The 26,696-nt window shown below is 41.8% G+C and overlaps 1 protein-coding gene across 5 annotated transcripts in view; it reads right to left on the reverse strand.

Annotated features, from left to right (window-relative positions):
* Positions 1 to 26,696, reverse strand: part of CTNNA3 (catenin alpha 3) — a 444,137-nt gene that overhangs the window by 386,315 nt on the left and 31,126 nt on the right. For 4 of the 5 annotated variants that reach the window (XM_040071769.2, XM_040071770.2, XM_040071768.2 and 1 more), the window contains exons 4-5: positions 17,602 to 17,768; positions 8,087 to 8,206 (exon numbers count right to left, since the gene is read on the reverse strand). In XM_040071769.2, the coding sequence (XP_039927703.1) occupies positions 8,087 to 8,206; positions 17,602 to 17,768 (287 nt within the window). Of the gene's footprint in view, positions 1 to 8,086; positions 8,207 to 9,256; positions 9,374 to 17,601; positions 17,769 to 26,696 lie in introns of those variants that run through there. The other variant, XM_040071771.2, reaches the window with a different exon arrangement.

Consider the following 26,696-nt stretch of genomic DNA (forward strand, 5'->3'; position numbering starts at 1 on the left):
AACCAAGACAGTGGCCAACTGGACAAGGTCACACAGACCACAAAGTAGGAATACTGTCTCGGACTTGAGACAATAAATAATTTGCCAGGGTACGTAACAGGGATTTCTCTCTTTAAGTTTTTTTCTCAGCCCTGTGTAGCATTGTTCCAGCTTAGCCAAACAGCTGGAATCCAAAGGCTGAATGATTCCCAAGGGTCACAACCCTCATAAACAGAGCTAACAAGCTCTTCCCTCAAAACAAGGTTGTGAGCCAGGGAAAAGAAGCTCTTCTGGTACATAATCCTAAGTGCTTACAGACCTTAAGTTCCACAGGAGACACAGAGATCCCCACCTCTACCTCCTAACCTGCCACCCTGTAAGAAAAAAAAAAAAACCCGACACACTGCACAGAATTCAAATTTTTTATTTCCTGTGTTTATGCTCTATCTACTAAAGCACTGAATAATGGCCAAGTACTACGGCCACAGTAACTGACTGCACCACAGGCTCAGCTTTCAGATAAAGACAGCAAGACACAACTACTCCCAGCAGAGTCTGCTTTGGCTGTTGCCTGCTACGAGTTCCTGCAGCAAACATGTCAGGAACATTGCTCCTGCAAGATTTGTCCATCATTCCCAAGCATTATGTTCTCAAACCACTTTCCATTCAAAGCTCAGTCATTTTGCAAGGCTTTGCATTTCATCTAATCTGATTTTTACAAAGTGCCAAAGCAGAGAAACATTTTATATGAGAATTTATTTTTCTGTGAGAAGCTGGTGTATGTCTGTCAGGCTGGGATCAATACAATGTAACAATTCCCTAAGATAACTCTTTCACAAACTACTATTACTGTCATTTTCGCCAGGACATAACATCATTCATTAGCTGCTCTTCAGTAATCAGAGCTCTGCATTCCAAACTGTTATTGCACTTCTAACTTGCATCCTTTCCGCATCTAAACAGCAGGTTTTCTCATACTAAGAAAAAAAAAGCACAAAAAAACCCAATTTGCAAACAACAACAAAAAAACCCTCCAACCACAAACAAAAACAGTAACTCAAGACTATATGCTACATACTGCTTCTGAGCCTGTAAAAATGTCAGATGTCCTCTGACTGCACTTTTTACCTTGTCTGACATAAATCTGTCATAGCCTGACGAAAGGAGCTTCAAATATCCACAGAACCTTACTGGCAAGTCCTTATACACCTATAAATCTTTAACTCTTGGATGGAGGCATTAAGTGATGTCCTCCAGTAGATCTGGTACTAAGAGGCTTGCTCAAGGTCACACAAGACAGCTGAGAAAGCAAATTTGAAAATGTTTACTAGACATTTGTATACGTATCTTCCACTTCTCTTTTTTTCCTTTATGATTCAGTAAAGAATTTCTTTTTATAGTCACCACTCCCTACTGCTCCAAGCCATTTATTTTTTAAAAAAGGAAAGAAAAGAATGGCAAATCAAAATAGGACATACATCATTTTTAGAGTGTTCAACAAGGGAAGCATCCTCTCTCAATCTTACTTCTTCTGTAGAACATGCAGATACATTACTTCCCAGAAAATTAGGGAATGTATTTTCTTCTTCAATTATGGTTAAGAATCATATATCACTTCACTAGGTGACAATTTCAAGCCATAAAAACATACAAAGCTGTAGATCTAGGAGAGGGACAAAGAACTCAGCACAGTCTTCAAAAATAACACCCCTTAATTATTTCCGGAGATATAAAGAGAGCACTTAGAACATTGTCCAAACATAAATATTGCTTCTCATGCAGAATTACAAAAGTGTTATGTTTTGTAACATTTATAAGATTTGATTTTAATGAAGGAGGAGGAACTGTGTGAAATTCTGAAAGCCACAGCAGTTTTAAGTTGGCTCTCTTGGAGAGGCATGACAAAAACCTACCAACCAAACAGCAATGTGTTTCATATGGAGTAGGCTGAATGAACTCATCCAGTGATGACAGGGAACTCAGGGGTCGATGACAAAGCTCTTGAACACTCCTTGCCACCAAAGACGGCAGAGATGAGAGAATGGAGATCTGCATGAAAACAGGAGACTGAAGGAAGCAAACTTGACTAGTCCTTTTGAAAAGACAGAAACCAAGCAATTAGTTCAGTCAGCTACACTTAGATTCCTGAGGAAAAACAACTACAGCAAATAATGAAAGAAACTATTTTATCCATCTAGAAATAAGTCCAGGAATGAGTAATAGCCACCACAGGTTTGTCCAGATCAAGCCTTGCCAAATTAGCCTGGATTTGTAGTCACAGGATTAGTAGCAAGTATCTCATAATATGACTAGATTCTAACAGTGTCACAGGACTTTTACATGAATAAATGGAAAAAAAAAAAAAGATTAAATTTCTCTGGAATCAATGGAGATCTCTTCAGAACAGTTACCAGTGATTCTCTGCAACTACAGAAATGCATTAAATCATTTTCTTCAGGGGTCTGTTTTGGTTGCCTCACTATGGAGCGTTACTTGGATAAGAAAAGAGAAAGGGATTTCCTGAGGGGCTGAGAGGACAAGGAACCATTACTGAACTGTACCACAGAATTTGAACTCACAGTAATGTTCATAAATAGGTGTGCTGCTCTCAGATAGGATACATTAAGGATGAGCACGTCATCACGTGTAGGCAGGAACAGTCAGCCGCACAATCTATGATTTGAAACAACCAAATAGGCAACACTTCACAGGAAATGAAAAGGCTCACCTCACTCCTGCTGTATAAAACCAGTTTTATTTTTTCTCTCGAGATGCTGCTGCCTAACAGAACACTGTAATTGTCATAAAATCAGTTATCACTGCTTCATTAAGAACCATTCTTCTTAAACTCTGACCCCATTTACAACCCCCAAATTCTGGTTTTATCCCACATTAGCACAAACATATCACCTGAAGTATCATTCTATTTCATTAGGAGGAAAAAAATAAATTGGTTTCTAATCTACTGAAAGAACAGAGTTCTAATCTTAGCCACTATTCACCACTGCGATAAACCACCCGACACATCAAATTTCATATAGGAGACATACATGGTACCAAAGCAAATGTTCATGGTCAGAATCAGTGGTGTTTCTAAGTTCCCCAGGGAATGCACTCAAAATTCTCTACAGCTTTAAAGTCACGCCCTTTTAACATTACTTAGTTGTCTCCGTAATTTAATTTCTAGCTGAAGATCTCATTTCCTTCCCACTGTAACACTCAATTTTGTATTGTTTGTTTGTTGTTAAATTACCTGGGGACTTCTTGGTTGAACATAAAGCATCACCCACCCTCAGCTCCCAAGACATTTCAGCTACATTTATCAGAGACAAGCCTAGACTGGAATCTTTTATCCAAACTGAAGACATCTTGGGCACAGTGAAAACTAATTCAGTTTCATAGAAACAGCAACAGTCTGAGCTTTGGAAAGATGAGGGGAGGCATTACGTTTTTTTCCTCAGAGGTTTAGCATCCATGCAGACAGAAAAATCACACACATGGAGAGGGACAAATTAAAATCATTCAAGTCTGGAACTGACAGACACAAATGCAAATGAACAAGGGAGCTGTTAGAACTATGGCACAGGCTGGAGAAGTGTTGATGCGGGATATGAAAGTCTTCCCCCTACCACTCTGAATACATATAAAATATTATAAGCACAGGGAATATGAGCACTTTCAGGTGAGCAGGGAAAAGGAAAACCTCTTCACCCCTTAAGCCAGCCACAGAGATACACAGGACAGACAGAAGCAAGGACCAAATGACAGAGCTATAATCACGGAATTACTAAAACAAGCCAGGTGGCTGAGAACAGAATTGGCATAAATTTTCACTCTCTTAGCTACCAAGACTAATTTGTTGTTTGCTTTTTTAAAACATGAATGCATAAATCAACTATTTTAATTACACAACAACATGATAGATGCTGTTCTTATGTCAAGGGGAGATAAGCAGCTAGAATACTGGAAATATAACCTATACTCTCATTTTATAATCAACACTGTGTGACTAGATATTAAAGGAGAAAAAAAAAGAAGGCATTTTCAGAAATCTAATGGGAATCAAATGCCTCTATGTCCTTAAAATTACTTTGGAATAAAGTACAAGGCTTCTTGGAAAATTCCTAAACAAGATCTCAACATATTCAGCCCTAAAATCTAAAATATTAGACAGTGGTAGAGTGATGAATACAAAAGTAAACAAATTCACCCATTCATTAATCCAGGATGGCAATTCAAAATACATAATTCTGCCTTTACCCTTCAACAAACAACCAAATGTACTGTCATTCTTAAGTCTGGAAGAAAAAAAATAAGTGAGTTCATTCACATTCGTTCAATAGCACAAGCCATAAAAAGATCCATAATTCCTGACCTTCAATTTGCATCTCAGTTATTTCACATCTTTTCAAAAGGCATGGATAATGGACAGAAAGGCTACGAGCAGTGATTAATGTACTGCACCTCTTAACTAAGCCCTCTCAGTAGTTAATTGCCAAAAATGTTCATTCATTTTCTGGTTTGAGCTTGTCTGACTTCCATCCATTGGCTCTTCTCCTATTTCTGTGTACTAGAATAAAAATTTTGTTAAGTACCTCTGTTCCTGACATTTCTAAGCCACAACCTTTTCCAGATAACTTAAGGAGCTCAGTCATGCAGCTGTCTATCACCATGCTTGTTTTCCTGACAACAAATAATTCACCCTGAACTCCCTCCAATTTTCAGCATACTTTAAAAGGGTTTGCCACAAAATAAACCTGCCAGTTGATAAGTGATAATCTCTTGCAAAAACTTGTCTCCAGCTGCTGGAGTGGAGCACTTTGGTGAACAAAGCTCATCCTGTGCTGGTTTTGGCTGGGGTATAGCTCATTTTCCTCACACCAGTCTGGGCTGTGCGCTTTGGATTTGTGCTGGAAGCACTGCTGGTAACACAGGGATGTTTTGGTCAGTGCTGAGCAGAGCTTACACAGAGCCAAGGCCTCCTCTGGCCCTCACCCCACCCCACCAGTGAGGGGCTGGGGGGGCACAAGGAGCTGGGAGGGAACACGGCCGGGACAGCTGACCCCAAGTGACCCAAGGGATATCCCAAACCATGTGGGGCCATGCTCAGTACACAGAGCTGGGGAAGGAGAAGAAGGAAGAAGGACATTTAGGGTGAAGGAGTTTGTCTTCCCAAGTCACCACCACACATGATGGGGTCCTGCTCTCCTGGAGACAGATAAACACCCACCCAACCATGGGGAGTGGGGAATCAGTTCCTTGTTCTGCTTTCCTTATGTGCACAGCTTTTGCTTTATCTGTTGAAATGACTTTATCAACCCACAAGTTCTCACTTTCACTCTTCTGATTCTTTCCTGCCAAAGTGAGCAATCAAAAGTGAAGAATAAAAGTGCATTTAATCCATTTTAACAAAAAGAAGTACCATTTGACTGAAGAAGCTACTCTTCATTCAAAATTAAAACTTTCAAAATGCAAATTTGACCTGCACAATCATGAAGCCAGCTGTAGTAGTGATAACAAGGGACTGTGTGAAACAGAACAGCGAATGGCTCTGCTCCATCTTCTGGAAGCATTATTTCCCATGAGCAAAGCAAATTACTGTGTGCCCCTTAAACATCTTTGATATCGCCTTTAACTCCTTCAGTTTCCAACACAACTTTTAAAAATATTTCTAAATATAACAAACATCAGAAAGAAATCTTAAAATAAATTTTTTTAATGGATCAACCAAAATGATTTCTCATAGATTCAGTCCTTTAACACACAATTTCCTTGAGGGCATACAATCAACATCAAACAAGCAAACCTTAAATCAGAATACTTTAAAACAGGATACCGCTTTTGAGTGTGTGCACATACTAAAGTCCTGTTGTCAACTATAAGATGATTGATGGAGGCTTCTAGTCAAAACCTGAGTGTCTTTGGATTACAGCCAGCATTGCTACAGGCATCCTAAAGGCACCGTTAGCAGCAACGGTGGCAATTTTTCAGTTTGACAGGCGCTAAATACCACTGAATTTCATTTTAACTCCATTTTTATTGCGGCTGTTGCCCAACACTCCTTAAATGACCTTACAGTAAGATAATTATAATCAACAGCCTTAAACTAGTGCCATTCCAGCAGAATGATACAGGAACAACTTCTCTTCAATAGCAACAAAGACCCACAGGAGAGAAAAGGAAGCGTGCACCTACTACAGCATCCCAAGAGCAGAGCTGGGATCTGTCACTGAGTCCCATCTCATCCCCAAGTGCTTTACTATTTTGTCCTCTCATTTCCCCTGAAAACATTCATATTGCAAAGGTGTTCGTATTTAGGTTGATACAAACCAATGTAAGCTTTACTTAGCTTTTACGGGAAACATTCCACGAAGTCACAGAGCAAGGGAACAAGTTTTACTACTCCTTGTGGCACGTAGCTGTTCCTTTTAGTCAAATTTCAGAAATGAGACAGGATCAAGGAAATTAAAAGTTTGTTTTAATTCAAAGGAATTGCCAGACTATCTCCTGGACAAAAAAGAAAATCTACATTTCTCAGACAAAGGTATCTCCTGGCACATTTCAAAACAGCAGCCTGGCTATAAACAGATATTCTCAACCTAAAGGGATTCCTCTAGGGTAGCTCCAGCCCAATCACCACCCCAAACAAGTTTGCTACTTGTACACTGCTACCACTCATAGAAATTTGGTCTATATTTATTAATCAGAGTTGATGTGGGACATTTTGAACATCCTTTAAAAAGCACAGCTTTGATTTCCCACCTGTCCTGTAAAATTTCCCACTGAAGAAGTACATTGCTATATTGCACTTCATGGCTCATATCTGAAGAAAAGGTACAGAAGCAGATAACTGTATTTCTTTCAAAAGCAACATTCATTGCTTTCAGCATATAAGCCACTTATTTTACCACCAATGGATTCACACACAGATCACATACAAACGTTTGTCGCCAAAGAGATGCAGTTACTCTGCATTTTGCCAGAGGGACTATGAATATACCTTTAACCTAATGCAAGTGTATATAAATTGTTATCAATTAAACGCGCACACTTCACAAACATGTCCCAAACTCACAATAGCTTCAGTCCCAAACCAGGTCAGTGATTTCTGCACAGTAATCCAACAAATTTTCAATCTTTTCACAAAAAAATTACTTTCTTTTTAATGCAGGCCAAAATTCAAAACATCTTCTACACGAAATACATACATGCATGCCCTTTTCAAATCCCTCACTGCAGATTCTCCAGCAAGTTCTATTGAAATTAAAATCTCGGCATCAACAAGCTGGTAAAACACTCCTCACCACAACCACATAATTACTGCTCAGATAAACAATGCAAATTAACTAAGACACAGGTAACCTAATCAATTACCTGACATAAAAAGCTGCAAGTGATCGGCCCCAAGTGCATGAACTGTTTGACAACACTGACACCAAGTGACGGAATTCAGGAAAACACAAACCACAACAACCCCCACACAGAAATGGTACAGCTTTCACCCTTATGCTCTGGAAGAGGTAAAATCTTATTTTATCATCAAGAGAAAAAATTAGTGAATATCCATAATGAGAGCTGATATTTTCACAAAATCTATGTATAAGTGACAGAATATCCAACATTAAATACATGTTAACAATTCAATTTAACCTTGATCTCGCAAGCACAAGTCAAAGATCACGTGCACTTCAAAGTTTGATGTATACTAACCTCATAAATTCATTTCTAAAAAAAAAAAATTAGCAGCTTGCATGCACAGGAAGTATTTGATTCCATTAACTTATGTGCATTTGATTAATTTCTCAAGTAAAAGATTGCAAATAGTGCTTCTATACACTTCCATTTAGAAAATTATGTGTTGATGCAATTTTTAATGTCTGCTAAATCTCACTTACTTGTTTTGCCTGTGCTCCTCTCTGCTGAGAAACCAAGACCCAGGCAGTCCAGCTTCACATGCATTAAGGAGACTTAGCCCCCTCCTGCCGCCTTACCTGACACTGTGCAAAGCACAAAACCCAACTGACAGAACAGTAACTCCATCAAACACAGCAGTTTTACCACTCACCCTGCTTATGCCCAGCATTCTTACAAGCTTCCATGGTCTTACCTGCTGACGTTTGTATGCCAAGTAATCAAGATTTTCCAGATCTTTCTGAAACTTTTGGTAGGTTTTCTGTAGATCAGATTTACTGGATACGTTTCTTAAAGATTCAAATGTTCTTTGAAACTGTGAGGGAAAACAAACAAACAAAAAAAAAAATTATCATTCATACAGTTGTTGTGTTTCACTCTGTATTACAATTATTTTCTATTAAATGCTAAGGTTTTTGAGATTTGCCACCTCTAACCTTCCATGTATTCCTACAGTTTTGTTTTGAAACCAATCACAGAATTCAAAGCATTGTACATACGCCCTCCTCAATTAAATGAAGTCATCTAACTCCATAGGTTAGACAAAACACAAGCAGTCAATCTCCAAAGGTGACTTCTTTCTCTATGCCACGTTCCAGGAAGTAATATATTTACATAGATTTAAATACTTTCTTTTCAACTAAGAAAAGTATATGCAACTATATAGAGGCCATGAACTCATTCTATCAAGCGTAACAGTAGAACTTAGAAATCACAGGGTGCTTCTTATCAAGTTAATTTACTTAAGAGTAATTTAAGACCAGATAATCACCTTGGGCAATGTGCTCACATTCTGCATGAAAACTGTGACAACTCCAATTATACTTCGTTATAGACCTTACTTTTAAATTTAAAACTTCTTTCATGCATACACTATTATTAAAAATAGGATGGGTATTTTTCAGAGATGTACAACACCAGCCCAGCTGTAGGAACTGTAACAGAAAAATTAAGATTTGTGTCAGAGGACAACTGGAGGTCCAGATTCCTTGCTACCTGGAGGAAATCATGAGCCTTCTCCTCTGACTTGCTGTTTTCCTAGCTGTAAATACTCTTCTTCACCTCATGAACATGTGACAGCTGCAAAGCTGCAGATAGCTCAGTAATATTTTGTTATCACTGTGATTACAATCAGAAGCGAGTCTATAAACATGTATTTACATTGACATAATCAGGAACTTGTACATCTTTCCAAAACACTGACTTAGCCTGCTGCAGTTCCAGGGCCTGTAGGTGAAGCACAGCTGTGGTACCAGTGCCCAGGGAATGAGGCAATGGACCGCTTTCCAGTCACTCTGGAAAACCAAGCACTTGTGTAGTAACTACAGCCCCAAACCAAACCAAACCAAACCAAACCAAACCAAACCTGCACTCGTCTGCTGTCCCTCTTTAAGAAGCTGGCAACATAACTGACAGGCAATGCTGACCATGGCTGTGGAGTGCTGCAGAGCCCCTCATTCCTGAACATTTGACTGAGCTCAAGCCTAAGACGTACCTGATGCTAAACAGCCCCCAGGTTCTTCTCCTTGGGGATAATAAGCAGCTGCAGTGGATTTCCACTGGCAATTTACTACAACTTGCCTGGAATTTTCAGGCAAGCTAGCACCTCGTTTGCCACTCTGCAGCCTTTATTCCAGTCTCACTGCTCTCATAACCAAAAGGCAAGTTAAGGCAGTGTTTTTATCTATTTGTAATTTATCTTACTCTAGCTCATGCAGCACTTTTAGAGGTTAACTGGAGACTTTCTAGCTGCATTTAAAAGTGTTTGCTACCAAAAAATAAAATAAAACTTTCTCACCCGAAGTATACGTTCCTGAATCCTGTACCAACATGGCTGACAGAACGCACATGCTAAGACAAAACTGCAATACTCTATTCTTTTCTGTTTGACTTCATTATCTTCCAATTTTTGTATGATTTGTTGTTTTCAGATTTTATCTCTGCTCCAGAGCTGATCTGAAAGCCTTGCATTTGCAAAGTCTGCTTTCATCAATTCCCACTCCCTGCTAACTCCTTAGCTGGAAGCAACTTAATTACAACATTTGCAAACAAGACCTGAGTTCAGTTTAAGGTGACCAAAAGCACTCAATAGTCCTTGCTTTTTTTCAAGTGTAAGAAACTGCTCATAATGTCTCTGGCAAATTCATCATGCACCTTCTGCTCCAAGCCATGACACTTTTCTCCAGAACTTAGCCCAAAGCTGCTGCACCCTGTTGTGGGATTGAATAATACAGGGATAAGGTCTCCACTGATTCCCAAACTCACTGTACATAAGGTACAGTCTTTTCTTGCAGTGTCATTTTCCTTTTTAGATAATCATCAACACATTAGACTACAATACAGTTGTGGAATCATCATCATCCTTTTAAGGATGTACTTAATTCCACAGCTTCAATTCTTCATTAGCAGGAGCTCTGCTAGCAAGATCACTCACTTCCTTATGTCCTGCAGCAACCAAAACATTAATAATGCATTTGGCTCTCTGGCAAGAGATACAAGAAGCAGCATGAGAGCATGAGCAAATACAAATCAAATGTATAAGGGCAACATGCTTCAATAAAATTGATGGGTAACTTCCAGAACATCCCCATCTGTTTTTAGATGCAAGGGAGAAACACTTTTTTAAAAATTTAACTCAAAAGTAAATTAAAAAATCAACCAAGCAATTTAAAGAAAACATAGATATGCTCTTTCCACTGCTATCAGCAGGAAATCAGAATACTGTGCCTTGGACATACAAAGGTTATCAGCAGATGTGTAAACTTAAAACTACATCTGGGTCTTTCTGCATCACACTTCTATCAGTGTGAACCAGCACTTTGGGGTGAGTGGTAAAAAACCCTCTCTCATCTCTCCTGTCTAGAGGTGAAAATAAATATTAGAATTCCTGGGGTTTTTCTTACCAATAACCAAATATAAATAACCAAAGGAGATTCAAATAAGCTCTTTTCTGCCTGTCACATGTTCAAAGTGCTTTGAGTAGTTTCTGGAAGCTGAGAAGTAGCAATCCTTTCCTACTTTTGCTTTCAGTGGTAGCTACCTGGACTGATTTTCCCTCCATGATAAAACCATGTCTCTATGATTTTATCAGAGCTGCTTCTGTTTGCCAAGTCACCACAGATAACTTCAGAGCAGATAGTGCATAGACAACTTCATCCCTTAAAGAGAAGAGCATGACTTTATATTCACCACTACCACAGCACTCCTTTCACAAGAAACCCCAAACCCACCAAATGCAGACCCAGAGCCCAGCACCCTGGCCCTAAAACACAGGGTGGGTAACACAGCAGCCCCCATGCCCTGAGCAGGCACCATCAAGACACGGCTGAATGAAGGCTCTGTGCTCATCTGACTGGAAACCCACACACAGTGAGTGCTTCAACTAAGTGAAGCAACTCTCACTGTCCCATTTTAGGTACCACCAAGCAACAAATACCATCAGAACTCTGAAAGTGATGATCATCACAAATGTGGATGGGCCAGAAGAGTGTTACAACACAGCCTCCTTGGACGCACGACGTTCCTGTGTAAGGTAAAGTCCTGCAGCCTCCTCTCAGATACTAATTAGATAAATCGTGATCAGTCAGTATGACTGTAAGCATCAGCACTGAAAGTCCTATGGTCTCACGTCTTATATACTGCAATGTCAGAGGATGAGCTTTGACTGAAGTTTCTCCTGCAGTAAAGCAGATTCACAGCTGAGAATCCTCTGCTGTCTTTATGAGCATTTTTGAGGGTTTTGAGGGTTTTCTCCACTATCCTACCTGCGTTCAGGAGCCTTCGAACTTCTGCTCTGCTGTCATACATAACGAAAATGAGGCAATGAGATCAAAGAAAAGAGGCCGACATGGAGTGGCTGCACATTTCAAAAGGAAATCATATTAAACTAACTAATCATACTAAAATTTTGATACTGCTTAGGCCAAAATTTACTACATTTCATCTTCAACATGAGCCATGAAAATTAATGGCTTACTGGCTAAACAGGAGGCCAGGACACAAAATTAGGAGATTATAAACATACAGTGCAACGTGCTTCATTGCTTATAATTCAGAAAGGTGGGAAGCAACATCATTAAATACAAAGTACAAAGCCATATTCCTGGTAACCGCCTTACAATCTCCATATAAACAGGAACAGGGATGGGGGCAGCAGATCCTGCTCCTCCAGTTCATACATGATGCCACTGGACAGACCACACACCTTTAATGTCACTTGCCTGGGAGTCCAGCTTTATAGAGATGATGTAATCAAAGGGCCTGCTGCCATTCCTTTATGTAGTTTCCTTCTACACAACTGGTTCAGATTTAGGGCCAGTGCTGCAAAAAGCTACTCTGTTATTCACGAATTAGGAGAAATGGCTCTTTTTTGTTCGTCTAGAGCTGCACGAGTCAAAGAGTAATTGTAGTTCAGAGTATCAATATTATCAACTTCCACTGCACAGAGCAGTACAGTAGCATTGAACTATTTTTCCCATTGGTAAAATATTTCTCTTTATTTTCATATGGATTGATATGAGTTGAATTAAGGACAAAAAGCAAATTTAATTTCCATTTTGACATAAGGAAGCTGTCCATTGAAAAAAATTTATCTTCCTGTTTTGATAAGGTACTAGTTCTTTAAAAGCCTACATTATACTAAATATACTATTTAAATTACCCAGAGATATGGTTGGAAAAAACCCATTCAAAACCTCTCTTAAATTCCAATTACTGAACACACATGCTCATGAGAAAAAAGCTGCTCTTCTCATATTTTGCTGTAATGGAATGGGCAATGTGCCGTGCCTCCTTTGGAGAGGTTTATGGAGAGCAGCTCACATTCAGCATTTCCATTCAGAAAATATCAGATGATTTTGCTGTCATTTTAAGAAGGTCTGAAGACGTACACTCTGATGATAAAGCAGACACTGTTTGTTTTGCATGCATTTCCTCATTTCTGCCTCTGAAAGCACAAATGAGTTATAAAATAAATTTCTCTACATCAGAATGATCTCTGCACACTTGAATTGTTGAGCAGACAAACCATTCTACATTACACCAACTTTGTTACTATACTACCAATAAATAATGTGCCAGGAGAAGGTAATATCCCAAGATTATTTTCCCAGCCTAGAATTTGCCTTCCCATATTGGCACTCTAGAGAAGCAAATTTCAGAAGATCACTTCCATCTTTTTCCCTGATAAGCACAGCACATCGGTGCCAAGTGTGCACTGCTGTAGAGGCCAAACCCAGTACCAGACGCTCCGAAGTGAAGCCTTGAGCAATGTTCTTTCCGTGACAGGTTCAAAAAGAGTCGACTGCAGTGGAGCCCTGGTCACTGCAGACATCCGCACACTCCAAACAAACATTTCAAACAGGCCTCTGCCTTTCTAATATCCCACCTTCCAAATTCATCACCAGACATAATACGGATTTCTCACACTCAGCTGTACTTCTGATGACTTCAAGCATCGTACGAGCCTCCGCTACGAGCCACCTTTATGTTACAGATCTCCCCAAGCTTTATGTTTACAACTTAGCTTTTCAGTCAGAATTTATCATCCCGCAGCTTGACAATTATTTATTTTGACAAGTTACAAAGGAGCACTCAAGAGGCTCCTATAGCAAGCACAGAAGTGGCTGCAGATTCCTGCTGCATTCATAAGGATGCTCACTTTGAAAAAGATAACTCTTAAAAGCAATTCTTTGGAAGCTGCTTTTCCTCTGCTATTTACTGCACATCACAGAGTGCCATGGAGTTTGCAGAGTGTGATGACAAACAGTAGCCCTGATTCCAAACAACTGCATCCCATGTACCAAAATGAAGCTCTGATTGGTAGCGGGAATCTCGGATGAGAAAATAAATAAGAGCATGAACCAAAGGAGAAGCCAAATCTTCTCTCAAAAACTCCTGTCACCTTCTCAATACTCCTTATGCTGCCCTGCCATGGGACTGACTCACACCCAAGCAAGGAAGGTGGCAAGAAGTTAAAATTTAATCCGTCTACTGCTGTAAAAACAAGGTCTCTACAAACACATTAGGAACAAACGGAGGGCTAAGGACAATCTCCATCCTTCACTGGGTGCAGGTGGAAACACAGTGACAAACGAAGAGGAAAAGTCTGAGGTATTTCTCTGTCTCAGTCTTTAGCAGCAGGACCAGTTGTTTTCGGGTACCCGGCCCCCTGAAGTTGAGCACAGGGACGGGGAGCAGAATAAATCCCCCCCCCCGAATCCAAAATGAAATGTTTAGTGATCAGCTGCACCATCTAAGACTGACACAGGTCCACGTGCCAAAGTCTCCTGGAGGCTAGGAAGGGCCCACCCAGGGATCTGGATCAATTAAGCACAAATCTGGGAGTTGAACCAAGCCCCTAAACCTGAAGCACAGGGCAGCCCAAGACGACTTTGCTCTTTCATTCTTTGTAACCCTACCAAGTTCCTGCTCAGAACATTTTTAATGTTGATGAATACCCTGCAGGAAAGGGAGGAACAGACAGCACTATGCTCTAACGGCCCAACTTCACAAGTTGCTTCTTATCTCTAGCCATTCTCTTTTTTTTTCTCCCAGCAGGAGTTTTAAATAACTCTAAGCAAGCATTTTGTAAAGATCATGCTGTCTGAGGCATTCATGAAAAATATGAAGACTTACACAGTAAATCTACAAGCATGACATGAAGGGGTAAAAAGGCAGATAAAGCATGTTGGCTCAGCACGATCTGAAACTGATTAGAGAAAGACAGACTGCCAATGCTCTTTAAATTAAATTCTCCAAACTTGTTACTTTCCTGCTGTTCTCTTCTGATCAATAAATTTAAGCAATTCCATTAGTTTGTTAATTTACTTAATTAAATAATATCGAGCACTACTAACCATAATGGATGAGATACTAAAACAGCTCTGAATCAGAGAGCGCAATACACAAGACAGCCCTTTGTCTGACCACACTTTTTCAAAACTCAGTTGTTTCTTTAGAGACTTCAAACTCTTTAAGCATGGAAACTCAGACAGAGATAACTATTTATTTAAACTCTTCCCTGTTCAAAAAAAAAAAAATTAAAAAGTTGTTTAAAGAAGGAAAACCTTTCTTTTTGGTGTGATGTATTTTATTTTTTCAGTGAACTCTACAAGGATCATCCTGTTTGCACTGCACCCTCACAGTCCTATAGAACTGTGAATTCCACAAGTGGCCAGAAGCGTTCTGTGCCAAAATGTGATCAGTCACAGAGAGTTTGTACTGGCATCTAGTATGCATTTTTTACACACACATTCATTCACTCTTTGCTTGGTGAAGATCTGATAGAGTTCATTTAACAGCCAAAATTCTCTCCACTCGATTAGCAAAACTTCTAAAAAAGCTGATTTGCTGTTCACAAAGCTAAGTTTTTGAACATTTGGTTTGAAATTCCTGCCAGGATTACCAAATCTTTTCAAATTCACCTGCTCTTACTACTTTTGTAAAGTCACATTTCAGTACTTTTGTGACAAAAAAGTATTCAGTATTTTCAGCATTACAGACTGTTTAATATAAAGGCTTCATTACACAGAATTCAAGAACACTCCTAAGTCTAAGCAAATGTACAGAAAACAATAGAGTTAGAGACTCCATAAATCGGAAGGAGATAGCTGAGGTTCATGCTTTTTTCCTAGATACACATCAACAGGCAGATGTGACAGGTAACAGTAGATGAGGCTTTTTGTGACAGCCAGTCATGCTGTCTTTGTTTTCTTTCCCTTTTTATTCCCAGGCTACTGAGGAAATTAAAGTTTAATGATCCAGAGTGTATTCTGTCAGTAGAAAAAGGTATAGTTTTAAACGTCAGTATGGGAAATAACTAATTTTAGTGAGTGACAAAGACTAAAAACTTTCAGCACTCTTTGATAAACGGGTTTGAAAAATATTAGATATTTAAATAGGTAATTCTCCATAAATACTTTGATATTGAGCAAGATCTCACGAATACTGTACAGAGTTCTTGGATGATGCTGAACCAACTTCTTCCGTTTCATAATTGCAAATAAAGGTCCTTGATTAGAATTTTTAGGTCTTTTATTCTACTATGACTTTTTTAATTTTTCAAATTAATTTTTGCCTAGTCCTTTCTAATGTCTTTATTCTACCCCATGAAAATGACAGCGCTCAGAGACATGGAAATAAAGAGCAATGAAATTTCCCATCTGTTAAATGACAACAGCTGTAACACCCGTGTCTGAAGAAGAGAATATGGTAGAAGTATTAAGGTTTTAGAACAAGTGCAAAGAAAAATAGCTAATGACTTTTAAGGAGTCAGTTTTCAAGGCATATGAACTTGCAAAACCCAACAACATTACAGCTGATACAGCAAAGACAAGGTCTACTTTGCTACTGTGTGAATACAATGTCTTTTTGTGGGAGCAAGTCCATGTTGAAGAAAAATTGAATTCCTAAAGGAGTGTTTAAGTATAATGATTTCAGTTAAACACTTAGAATAGAGCCAAGTTGAAATTCATTAAAATATTTAATTGCACTTAGATCTGGCTCAGTTAGCTGCGACCAAAAGTTGTTAGAAACTGAGGGATGTTCATGAGCATATGTTGAAATTACATTAAGTCAATTTCCTAATTAGATGTCAACATAAAAAGACATCATTACAGCTAATATCACTGCTGGCAAGTTCAACAGCCAGAGCAGAGACTAAATAAATATGCAAAACGTAACACTCTCTTCTAAGAACTAGGGTGAGTCTTTTTGCACAGGCATTACTGAGAGTGTTATACCACACTAATTTATTCTGAGGGTTTGTTTACAAATGCAGTTCTCCCTCTTATTAAGAGGAAGAATGGAACACAATGACAATTTAATGGCATTCCTTCTAGTGCTGGAGTTTTTCCTGAATGACACTGCATTCTTTCATCATTTTCAGTTATTTTTTGTTTTCATTTTCAGAAGGAAGAAGTGAATTAGCTGTTTAGAAATACTGAAACTCTAGAAAGGAAAACCACCTAATTTTAGTTCTCTCATGTAAAACATACTCTATATGTGTCAGAAGAGAGCATCTCGGATTATGAAAATAAATATTAAAAATGTACCAGATTACCATGATAAATATCATCATTTAAGAAAATTTTCCACAAACAGTACAAAAGACACAGGCCATTCCTATTACAGCTGATAAATTTAAACATATAGAGCAGAGAAGCTTCTGCAAGTCAGTGTTAATTTAGCCTGTGGTGAATCTCTAGCAGTCATCAGTGGCAGATTTTTCAAGCCCAGTATTGAAACCCACACAATGTTGTTTTATTATTAAATATTTTTCCTACTCTGAATTGAAGCCAAATTTTCAATCTTATCCTCACCAAACTGAACTTGCTTCAGCATGGTCCTCTAAGTCACTGCGTTCACCTGTGGCACGAGGCATTATGAGAGATGGCACTGACTATTCACCTCTGCCCTGAAACATTAGGAAGTCAACAGAAATTTGTGCTTTTATCAGTTTCTTTTAAATTACTGAAAGTATTAGTGGAAAAAAAGGAACTAAAAATAGAGTAAGTATGCTGAGCTGTAAGTAGATGAGTTTTTTTGGTCCCTTTACAAATCTCATCTAGAATCTCCACTTGCCCCAGCTGCCTAGGTGTTATGTGTGTGAGACCGGCAAGGCTCAAGTGCAGAAAGCTCCCCATGCCAGAAGAGCCCTGAGCAGACACACGTGTGGCTAACAGGAGCTGAGCTGAGCAGAGCATTACTCACCACCGTCAGGTGCTGCAGCAGATAGGCCACGTCCACCATGTCGGCCAGAATGAGGAGCCTGGTGACAGCGGCCAGCAGCGAGCGAGCTGCTGGGACAACAGCCTGCCTCCTGGGCAGGGAGCAGGGATCGCTGGTGAACGCCTCAGCCGACACCTGCAAGGCCTGACCTGCAAAAGGAAGACAACTTTCCTTAGGCTGGATCACAACACGCAGAAGAAAGGGAGTCATTGAAGTTCCGTCAGTTATTTGCCAAGTCACAAGTTGTGCTGGCTTGAAGGCAAAACCAGCGAGAGACTCCAAGTCAGAAAAAACAATTTAATAGGAGAGGAAAAAAAAAAGTAAAATAAAATAAAACACATGCAATGGTACAAAAGATTACTGACAGAGTCAGAATACAACCTGAAACCGTGGTGGTGGCAGTCCAGATGAAGTGGTCTTGTTGAAGCAGTGTTCTTGCAGAAAGGTCTGGTAGCTCTTGTCCTCTGGGAATCCAGTGGGTAAGGCTGCCTGTGCTGTCCCAAGGCCCCGATTATATCCAGGTGGGAATGCTTGGCTCCTCCCCCTGGGCGGAGCATCTCACAATGGACTGATATCATTTTATCAGTTTTGCAATGGGTCCTTGATTGCCTATTAAACAGAGATAGCTCCTGGGGAGAGTTATCTATGAGTCATGCAGGGCGGTATTGATGGGCCATTAACAGAAGATAGTCTGGAGGGAGGGGGCACGGGAAACAGTGGTGCACAACAACATTTCATGTAGATGGTGATAGAATACATACTTTGGGTACATTTTACATTGTAACCTAGGACATAATCCACCCCTTATTCTATGACCATCTACATTATACCTAAATTAATACATTCTTACAGCTAGATAGATAAATATACACATATACAGAATGAAACCCTACACTCAGTTCTCACTTAAAATTAGGTCTCCCTGTGGTACACAACGGGTTTCCCCATCTTTCTGCATTACCCACCAAGTGGAACCAGGTCCTTGAGCAAAAACAATCCCACGGATGGGTCTGCTTTTGCTTGATGTGGGATTAATCCAAACAGTTTTTCCTAAGATGCCTTTCATGTGTACCACAGGGACTTTATCTCCATCCACTGTGTGCAAGGGTTCAGACTGGGCAGGACCAGCTCGATTGATTGACCCTCGAGTGTTGACCATCCAGGTGGCCTTTGCTAAGTTCAGTTCCCAATTTTTGAAAGTCCCCCCACCGAGCGCCTTCAGGGTAGTCTTAAGTAACCCATTGCACCGTTCAACTTTCCCGGCAGCTGGTGCATGATAAGGGATGTGATATATCCATTCAATGCCATGTTCTCTAGCCCAGGTGTTTATAAGGCCGTTCTTGAAATGGGTCCCATTGTCTGACTCGATTCTCTCAGGAGTGCCATGTCTCCACAAGACCTGCTTTTCAAGGCCTAAGATAGTATTCCGAGCAGTAGCATGAGGTACAGGGTAGGTCTCTAACCATCCAGTGGTGGCTTCCACCATAGTTAGCACATAGCGCTTGCCTTGGCGGGTTTGGGGAAGGGTGATGTAGTCAATCTGCCAGGCCTCCCCATACCTGTACTTCAACCATCGTCCACCGTACCACAGAGGCTTTACCCGCTTGGCCTGTTTGATTGCAGCGCAGGTCTCACAGTTGTGGATGACCTGTGAGATGTTGTCCATAGTAAGGTCCACCCCTCGGTCACGGGCCCATCGGTATGTTGCATCTCTCCCCTGATGACCAGACGCATCATGGGCCCAACGGGCTAAGAATACTTCTCCCTTGTGTTGCCAGTCTAGATCCACCTGTGATACTTTCACCTTGGCGGCTTTGTCCACCTGCTCGTTGTTGTGATGCTCTTCATTAGCCTGACTCTTGGACACATGTGCGTCCACGTGTCGAACCTTAACGGTCAGCTTCTCTACTCGGGCGGCGATGTCTTGCCAAATCTCAGCAGCCCAGATGGGTTTCCCTCTGCGCTGCCAATTGGCCTTTTTCCAGCGGTTCAGCCATCCCCACAGAGCATTAGCTACCATCCACGAGTCGGTGTAGAGATAGAGTCTTGGCCACTTCTCTCGTTCGGCAATATCTAAAGCTAACTGGATGGCTTTAAGTTCTGCAATTTGACTTGATCCACCTTGTCCTTCAGTAGCTTGTGCAACTCGTCGTGTGGGGCTCTATACTGCAGCCTTCCATTTCCGGTTAGCGCCTACAATTCGACAGGAACCGTCAGTGAAAAGGGCATATTGTCTTTCAGTCTCCGGTAGCTCGTTATACGGTGGGGCTTCCTCGGCACGTGTCACTTGTTCTTCCTCTTCTTCAAAAAATAATCCAAAAGTCTCACCTTCAGGCCAGTTAGTTATAATTTCCAGAATCCCAGGGCGATTCGGGTTTCCAATACGGGCGCGCTGTGTGATGAGGGCAATCCATTTGCTCCATGTGGTGTCAGTGGCATGATGCGTGGAAGGAACCTTTCCCTTGAACATCCATCCCAGCACTGGTAGTCGAGGTGCCAAAAGCAGCTGCGTTTCAGTGCCAATTACTTCTGAGGCAGCTTGAAGTCCTTCATAGGCGGCTAAGATTTCCTTCTCTGTGGGAGTGTAGTTGGCTTCAGATCCTCTATAGCTTCGGCTCCAGAATCCCAGTGGTCGGCCCCGAGTCTCCCCAGGCACCTTCTGCCAAAGACTCCAAGACAGGCCATTGTTCCCGGCTGCTGAGTAGAGCACGTTCTTCACCTCTGGTCTCGTCTTCACTGGGCCAAGGGCTACTGCATGAGCGATCTCCTGCTTGATCTGGGCAAAGGCTTGTTGCTGTTCAGGGCCCCAGTGGAAATCGTTCTTCTTGCGGGTGACCAGGTAGAGAGGGCTCACAATCTGGCTGTACTCAGGAATGTGCATCCTCCAGAAACCTATGGCGCCTAGGAAAGCTTGTGTCTCCTTCTTGCTCGTCGGTGGGGACATGGCGATGATCTTATTGATGACCTCAGTGGGAATCTGCCGCCGTCCATCTTGCCACTTTACTCCCAGGAACTGGATTTCTTGGGCCGGTCCCTTCACTTTACTTCGCTTAATGGCAAAACCAGCTTTCAGCAGAATCTGGATGATCTTTTCTCCTTTCTCAAAAACTTCCCCTGCTGTGTTCCCCCATACAATGATGTCATCAATGTACTGTAAATGTTCAGGAGCCTCACCTTTTTCCAGTGCAGTCTGGATCAGTCCATGGCAGATGGTGGGGCTGTGTTTCCACCCCTGGGGCAGTCGGTTCCAGGTGTACTGTACGCCCTTCCAGGTGAAGGCAAACTGGGCCCTGCACTCTGCTGCCAAAGGAATGGAGAAGAAGGCATTGGCAATATCAATGGTCGCATACCACTTTGCTGCCTTGGACTCTAGCTCGTACTGAAGCTCCAACATGTCTGGCACAGCAGCACTTAGTGGTGGGGTGACTTCATTCAGAGCACGGTAATCCACAGTCAGTCTCCATTCTCCACTGGACTTACGCACTGGCCATATAGGGCTGTTGAAAGGTGAACGAGCCTTGCTGACCACCCCTTGGCTCTCCAGTTTCCGAATCATCTCATGGATAGGAGTCACAGAGTCTCTGTCGGTGCGGTATTGCCGTCGGTGTACTGTTGTTGTGGCGATTGGTACTTGTTGTTCTTCAACTCTTAGTAGTCCCACAGCACAGGAGTCATCTGAGAGATCAGGCAAGGTACTCAGTTGTCTGATGTCTTCTGTCTCTACAGCAGCTATCCCAAAAGCCCAGCGATATCCTTTTGGATCTTTGAAGTATCCATTTCTGAGGTAGTCTATGCCAAGGATGCATGGGGCCTCTGGGCCAGTCACGATGGGGTGTTTTTGCCACCCATTCCCGGTTAAACTCACTTCGGCCTCTAATACAGTCAGCTGCTGGGACCCTCCTGTCACTCCAGAAATAGAAATGGATTCTGTTCCTACATACCTTGATGGCATCAGGGTACATTGGGCACCAGTGTCAACCAAAGCCGTATATTTTTGTGGGTCAGATGTGCCAGGCCATCGGATCCACACAGTCCAATAGATCCGATTGTCCCTTTCCTCTACCTGGCTAGAGGCAGGGCCCCCCTATTCCTGGTCATGGTACACGTTGCTTTCTTCCTGTAAATATGTTCCTGAGGTCCCTTCAAGTGGATCAGTCATATCATTCTTCTTATACTGTCTGGGGTTCTGTGCCTTTGAGACTGGAGCAGTGTTGGCTCTAGATGAGCTCTTCATGGTAGGTGTCTCTCTCTTCAGTTCACGTACCCGGGCTGCTAAGGAGGAGGTGGGTTTTCCATCCCAATTCCTCATGTCTTCTCCATGTTCCCGAAGAAAAGACCAGAGGTTACCCCGTGGAGTGTATCCTCTCTCCCTGGCTGGTGGGTACCTGCTCCTAATGGCAGAGACTCTTGTTGGTTCTGGCGAGATGTGGTAAATTTCTTCCTTAAGTTCCTTTTTTAGTTTCTGATGGCCCTCTTCAATCAAGCTCCGGACTTGCTCAGCCAGCCTTGTTTCCACGGATGAGACATGGGTACGAAATGGGGCGGTGACAGTATCCTCGTAAATTCTTAGTTTATTGACCAAGACGCCCACCTTGTCCTCACCTTCCCTCCATTGCAGCGTTGCCAGGTAACGGGAGTACATCTCTGGTCCAAGCCGTGCAAATCTCAACCACATCTGCGATGTGCACTGGACATCATCTGGGCTTTTAGGAAATCTCTCGTCTTCTGAGAAAATGATCTCTAGCACAGCCAATTCCCTCAGGCATCGGGTACCTTGTTCCATTGTGCTCCATTTTCCTTGGTGCACCTGGAGGTCTTCTTTACAAAGGTATCTGTCCCTCACACTTGTTAGCAGTCGCCGCCAGAGGCTGAGAGTTTGTTGGGTTCTCCCGATCCCCTGGTCAATGACCACATCCCGAGACAGCGATCCCAGTTGCCTGGCCTCACTTCCATCCAGAATGGTGTCATTGGCTGCAGCATCCCAGATGCGGAGCAGCCAGGTTAGGATGGACTCGTTTGTCTGGCGGGTGAATTCCCTCCGCAGGTCACGCAGTTCACCCAGGGATAGAGAGCGGGTGATGATCTCTGGCTCTGTTTCTTCTGCTGAGTGTGAAGGTCCTGCCACATCCTCATCAGTCATTATGCGGACTGATTTGCTCTTTGATTTCTTCTTCTGAACAGGGGCAACTGCCACTGGTTTAGGTTGTTCTGCTTCGGTGACAGTTTGTGTGGAGATGCTGATGGCACCTTTGGTTTCTTTCTCATCTGTGACAGCTTGTGTAGACACTGACACTGTTGCTTTGTTTTTGGTTCCTTTCTTCTCTGTGATGGTCTGAGTAGATGCAGAAACTGTTGCTTTGTTTTTGGTTCCTTTCTCTTCTGTGATGGTCTGAGTAGATGCAGAAACTGTTGCCTTGTTTTTGGTTCTTTTCTCTTCTGTGACAGTCTGCATAGATGCGGTTCCTGTTTCCTCTACGACAGTTTGTGTAGACACGGATGCCGTTGTTTTGCATTTGTTTCTTTTTCCCTCCTCCTCAAGGAGACGCTGCACCACCCTATGTAGTGTTTGATTTCTAAACATGGTGAGCATGGTGCAGGCCGTGCAGAGAAGGCAAAGCAGAACTAACAACAATATTATGCTGTCCTTGGCACCTAGAGAGAACTCAATACTTTTGAAAACTGCTGTGCCATACCTAAAAGACTGGAAAAAATCATTCTTTACCCCTCCCCACAGGGGCTGGGTGCGATTATTGAGAGCCCAGATGTAGCATTCTGGACCAGGACAAGAACACAAAATAGAGTATATATTCCGAATGATGCTCATTGCCTCAGAGGTTATCATACAATAAACATAATAGACCAATACAGCAATTCTGGTACCATACCCTGGTCTACACATGAGCATTAAGACCGGCAAATACTGCCCCATGTGCGGGAAAATGTAGAGAGCTAGGTATAAGATATATGAAAGCATGTTGAGCATCATAGCGGACAGCTGTTTCTTTTTTCCTCACTACAAAATTGTAATTCTGACTTCTCTCAGTACCTCCTGCCCCACGTTGGGCGCCAAAATATATGTGCTGGCTTGAAGGCAAAACCAGCGAGAGACTCCAAGTCAGAAAAAACAATTTAATAGGAGAGGAAAAAAAAAAGTAAAATAAAATAAAACACATGCAATGGTACAAAAGATTACTGACAGAGTCAGAATACAACCTGAAACCGTGGTGGTGGCAGTCCAGATGAAGTGGTCTTGTTGAAGCAGTGTTCTTGCAGAAAGGTCTGGTAGCTCTTGTCCTCTGGGAATCCAGTGGGTAAGGCTGCCTGTGCTGTCCCAAGGCCCCGATTATATCCAGGTGGGAATGCTTGGCTCCTCCCCCTGGGCGGAGCATCTCACAATGGACTGATATCATTTTATCAGTTTTGCAATGGGTCCTTGATTGCCTATTAAACAGAGATAGCTCCTGGGGAGAGTTATCTATGAGTCATGCAGGGCGGTATTGATGGGCCATTAACAGAAGATAGTCTGGAGGGAGGGGGCACGGGAAACAGTGGTGCACAACAACATTTCATGTAGATGGTGATAGAATACATACTTTGGGTACATTTTACATTGTAACCTAGGACACAAGTACTGCAAATAAATCTGGTATCTCTTTGTAGCCCTAATGCCTTGAAATGAAGGTCAATTATTACAGATCGTGCAGGTTAATGTTCCGCATCGTCCATGATGTTCCCTTTCTGTTCTACAGCATCATTTAGTTCTGAAATAATTTCCTTGGCCTTCACACTATTACTCTTAACTGCACACAACAAAGCCAGGGGCTTTGTTACACTTTTCTAGTCGCTACTTGTTATATTACTATGTACTTTGGTGTCCTTGTGACTAAATAATTCCTGGTCACAGAAGGGAATCAAATATTGCTCTTCTCATTAGAAATATAAGTTAATGGAATGAAAACCTCACACATTCAAACACCTGAATGACATAAAGTGAAATCTGTGCCATAGAGCTAGTGACTGCCAGTAGACAACAATACACTGCTCTCCAATGTGAAGCTTGGTAAATGAAATTCAACAGTATGGACAACATAAATACCTGAAGAGAGGTGAAAAGGAGATAGAGCCAGACTGTTCTCAGTGGAGCCCAGCAACAGGCACAAACTGACACACAGGAGATTCTATGTACGCATCAGAAGATGTCTTTTCACCGCGAGACTGACTCAGCAATGGCACAGGCCAACCAGGAAGGCTGTGGAGTCTCCATCCTGGGAGATGTTAAAAACCTGACTGGACGTGGTCCTGGGCAGACTGCTGGCCCTGCCTGACTTGGGGCATTGGACCAGACAACCCTCAGAGGTCCCTTCCACCCCTCAACATTCTGCATATCTGTCAGCAAACCCAAGTCAGAAGGGTCTGAATATGACCAAGCCCTTAGAAACGAGCGTGACATAAGCTGGGATGGCCAGATGAACACATAAAATCATAACCCTAAAATAGAGCCATGAGACGCAGGCTAGACAGATAGGAGCTACAAGTGCAAACAGCAGAAAATGACAGCTCCAACAACAACATGATGTTAAAACTTTCTTAAATTGCAGTAGACAGCATGACAGTCTGATGAAATTTAATCTATTTTTATTTTAACTCCCATCAAGTGGATATTGTTCCGTAATTACGTTTGTCACAAACAATGAAACACAAAAAAATGTCCTTTTAGTGGCACAAATAGGAATTCAGACAGACAGCAGCATTTGTAGTATTTCAATTATTTTAGACAATCAAACAAGAAGCAATTCAAAGAACCAAAGCCAGGATCTATCAAAACTACACAATTACTGTCAAGCACATATTTCCAAGACTCTGTTCAACACACCCAGATAGATAACTCCCAAAGTAAATGCTGCTCTACCATCAGCTGATCAGCCACTAACAGCTACTGCTGTGTCAAATGACTGTTTACTTACATGTGCCTACAAAAACCTGCTCAGGCACAGGGTAATGTAAAAACACTGTTCAGCCACAAGTAATTTTTTAAAAAGTTAGAGGATTCACACACTTTATCCAGCAGAAAAATAAAATAAAATAAAATAAAATAAAATAAAATAATTTTTTAAAAAATTTTAAAAAAAAAAGTGAACTTTGAGCCTGTTGGCAATTAACTGACAGCTCATGCCCGGCTGTGCCTGTACAGAGGCTGCAACAAGGCCACCAACCGCAGGCAGTGAGCACCCACCCCACAGAGACAGTGCTCAGCATAACACTGACAACAGCCAAATGCTCTTTACTGCTTTAGGAAGCATTGACAAAATTATGCTTTCTTCTTTGATTTCTTTGATTTTTTTTTTCCTTTTGAAATCCCATCCAAGCATCAGGTTTTTCTCTCTTCTATTTGTATTTACAACAGGCTTTCTCCTCTGATTTTTTCATTTTAACTGCAGCAGTGTGAAATGCACATGGAATGCAGTGAATTTTATGCCATTCTTGTGCCGTCCCACAAGGAGGTACTGTTGCCAAGAAAGTCCTGTCACCCACTCCTGAACTGCACTGTTAGAGGCTGATGGCTTTACAGCTCCAGAGAAACACAGTCGACAATAGGAGCTCATTTACTAGGGGGGAGACAGACATACCAAAGTAGAAAGAATTTCCAACGTTTCAGTCTCAAACTTGAGAGAACAGAAATACAAACAAACAAGACAAAGCCCACAATCGTTTATAATACAGAATCCTAGAACGCTTTGGGCGGCACGGAACCTCAAAGGTCATCTAGTTCTAATCCCCCTGCCATGGGCAGGGACACTTTCCACCAGCCAAGGCTGCTCCAAGCCCCCTCCAACCTGGCCTTGGACACTTTCAGGGATGGGGCAGCCACAGCTCCTCTGGGCACCCTGTGCCAGTATCTCAGTATTTTTCATAGTGAAGAATTTCTTCTTAGTATCTAATGTAAAACACCCTCTGTAAGTTTAAAGCGTTTCCCACTTGTAGAAAGTCCCTCTCCAGACCTCTTGTAGGTCCCCCTTGGGTTCTGAGAGGCTCTGGTAATGCCTCCCCAGAGCCTTCTCCGCAGGCTGAACAAGCCC

The sequence above is a fragment of the Hirundo rustica genome, chromosome 8 (genome assembly GCF_015227805.2).
Source record: "Hirundo rustica isolate bHirRus1 chromosome 8, bHirRus1.pri.v3, whole genome shotgun sequence".
Taxonomy (NCBI): domain Eukaryota; kingdom Metazoa; phylum Chordata; class Aves; order Passeriformes; family Hirundinidae; genus Hirundo; species Hirundo rustica.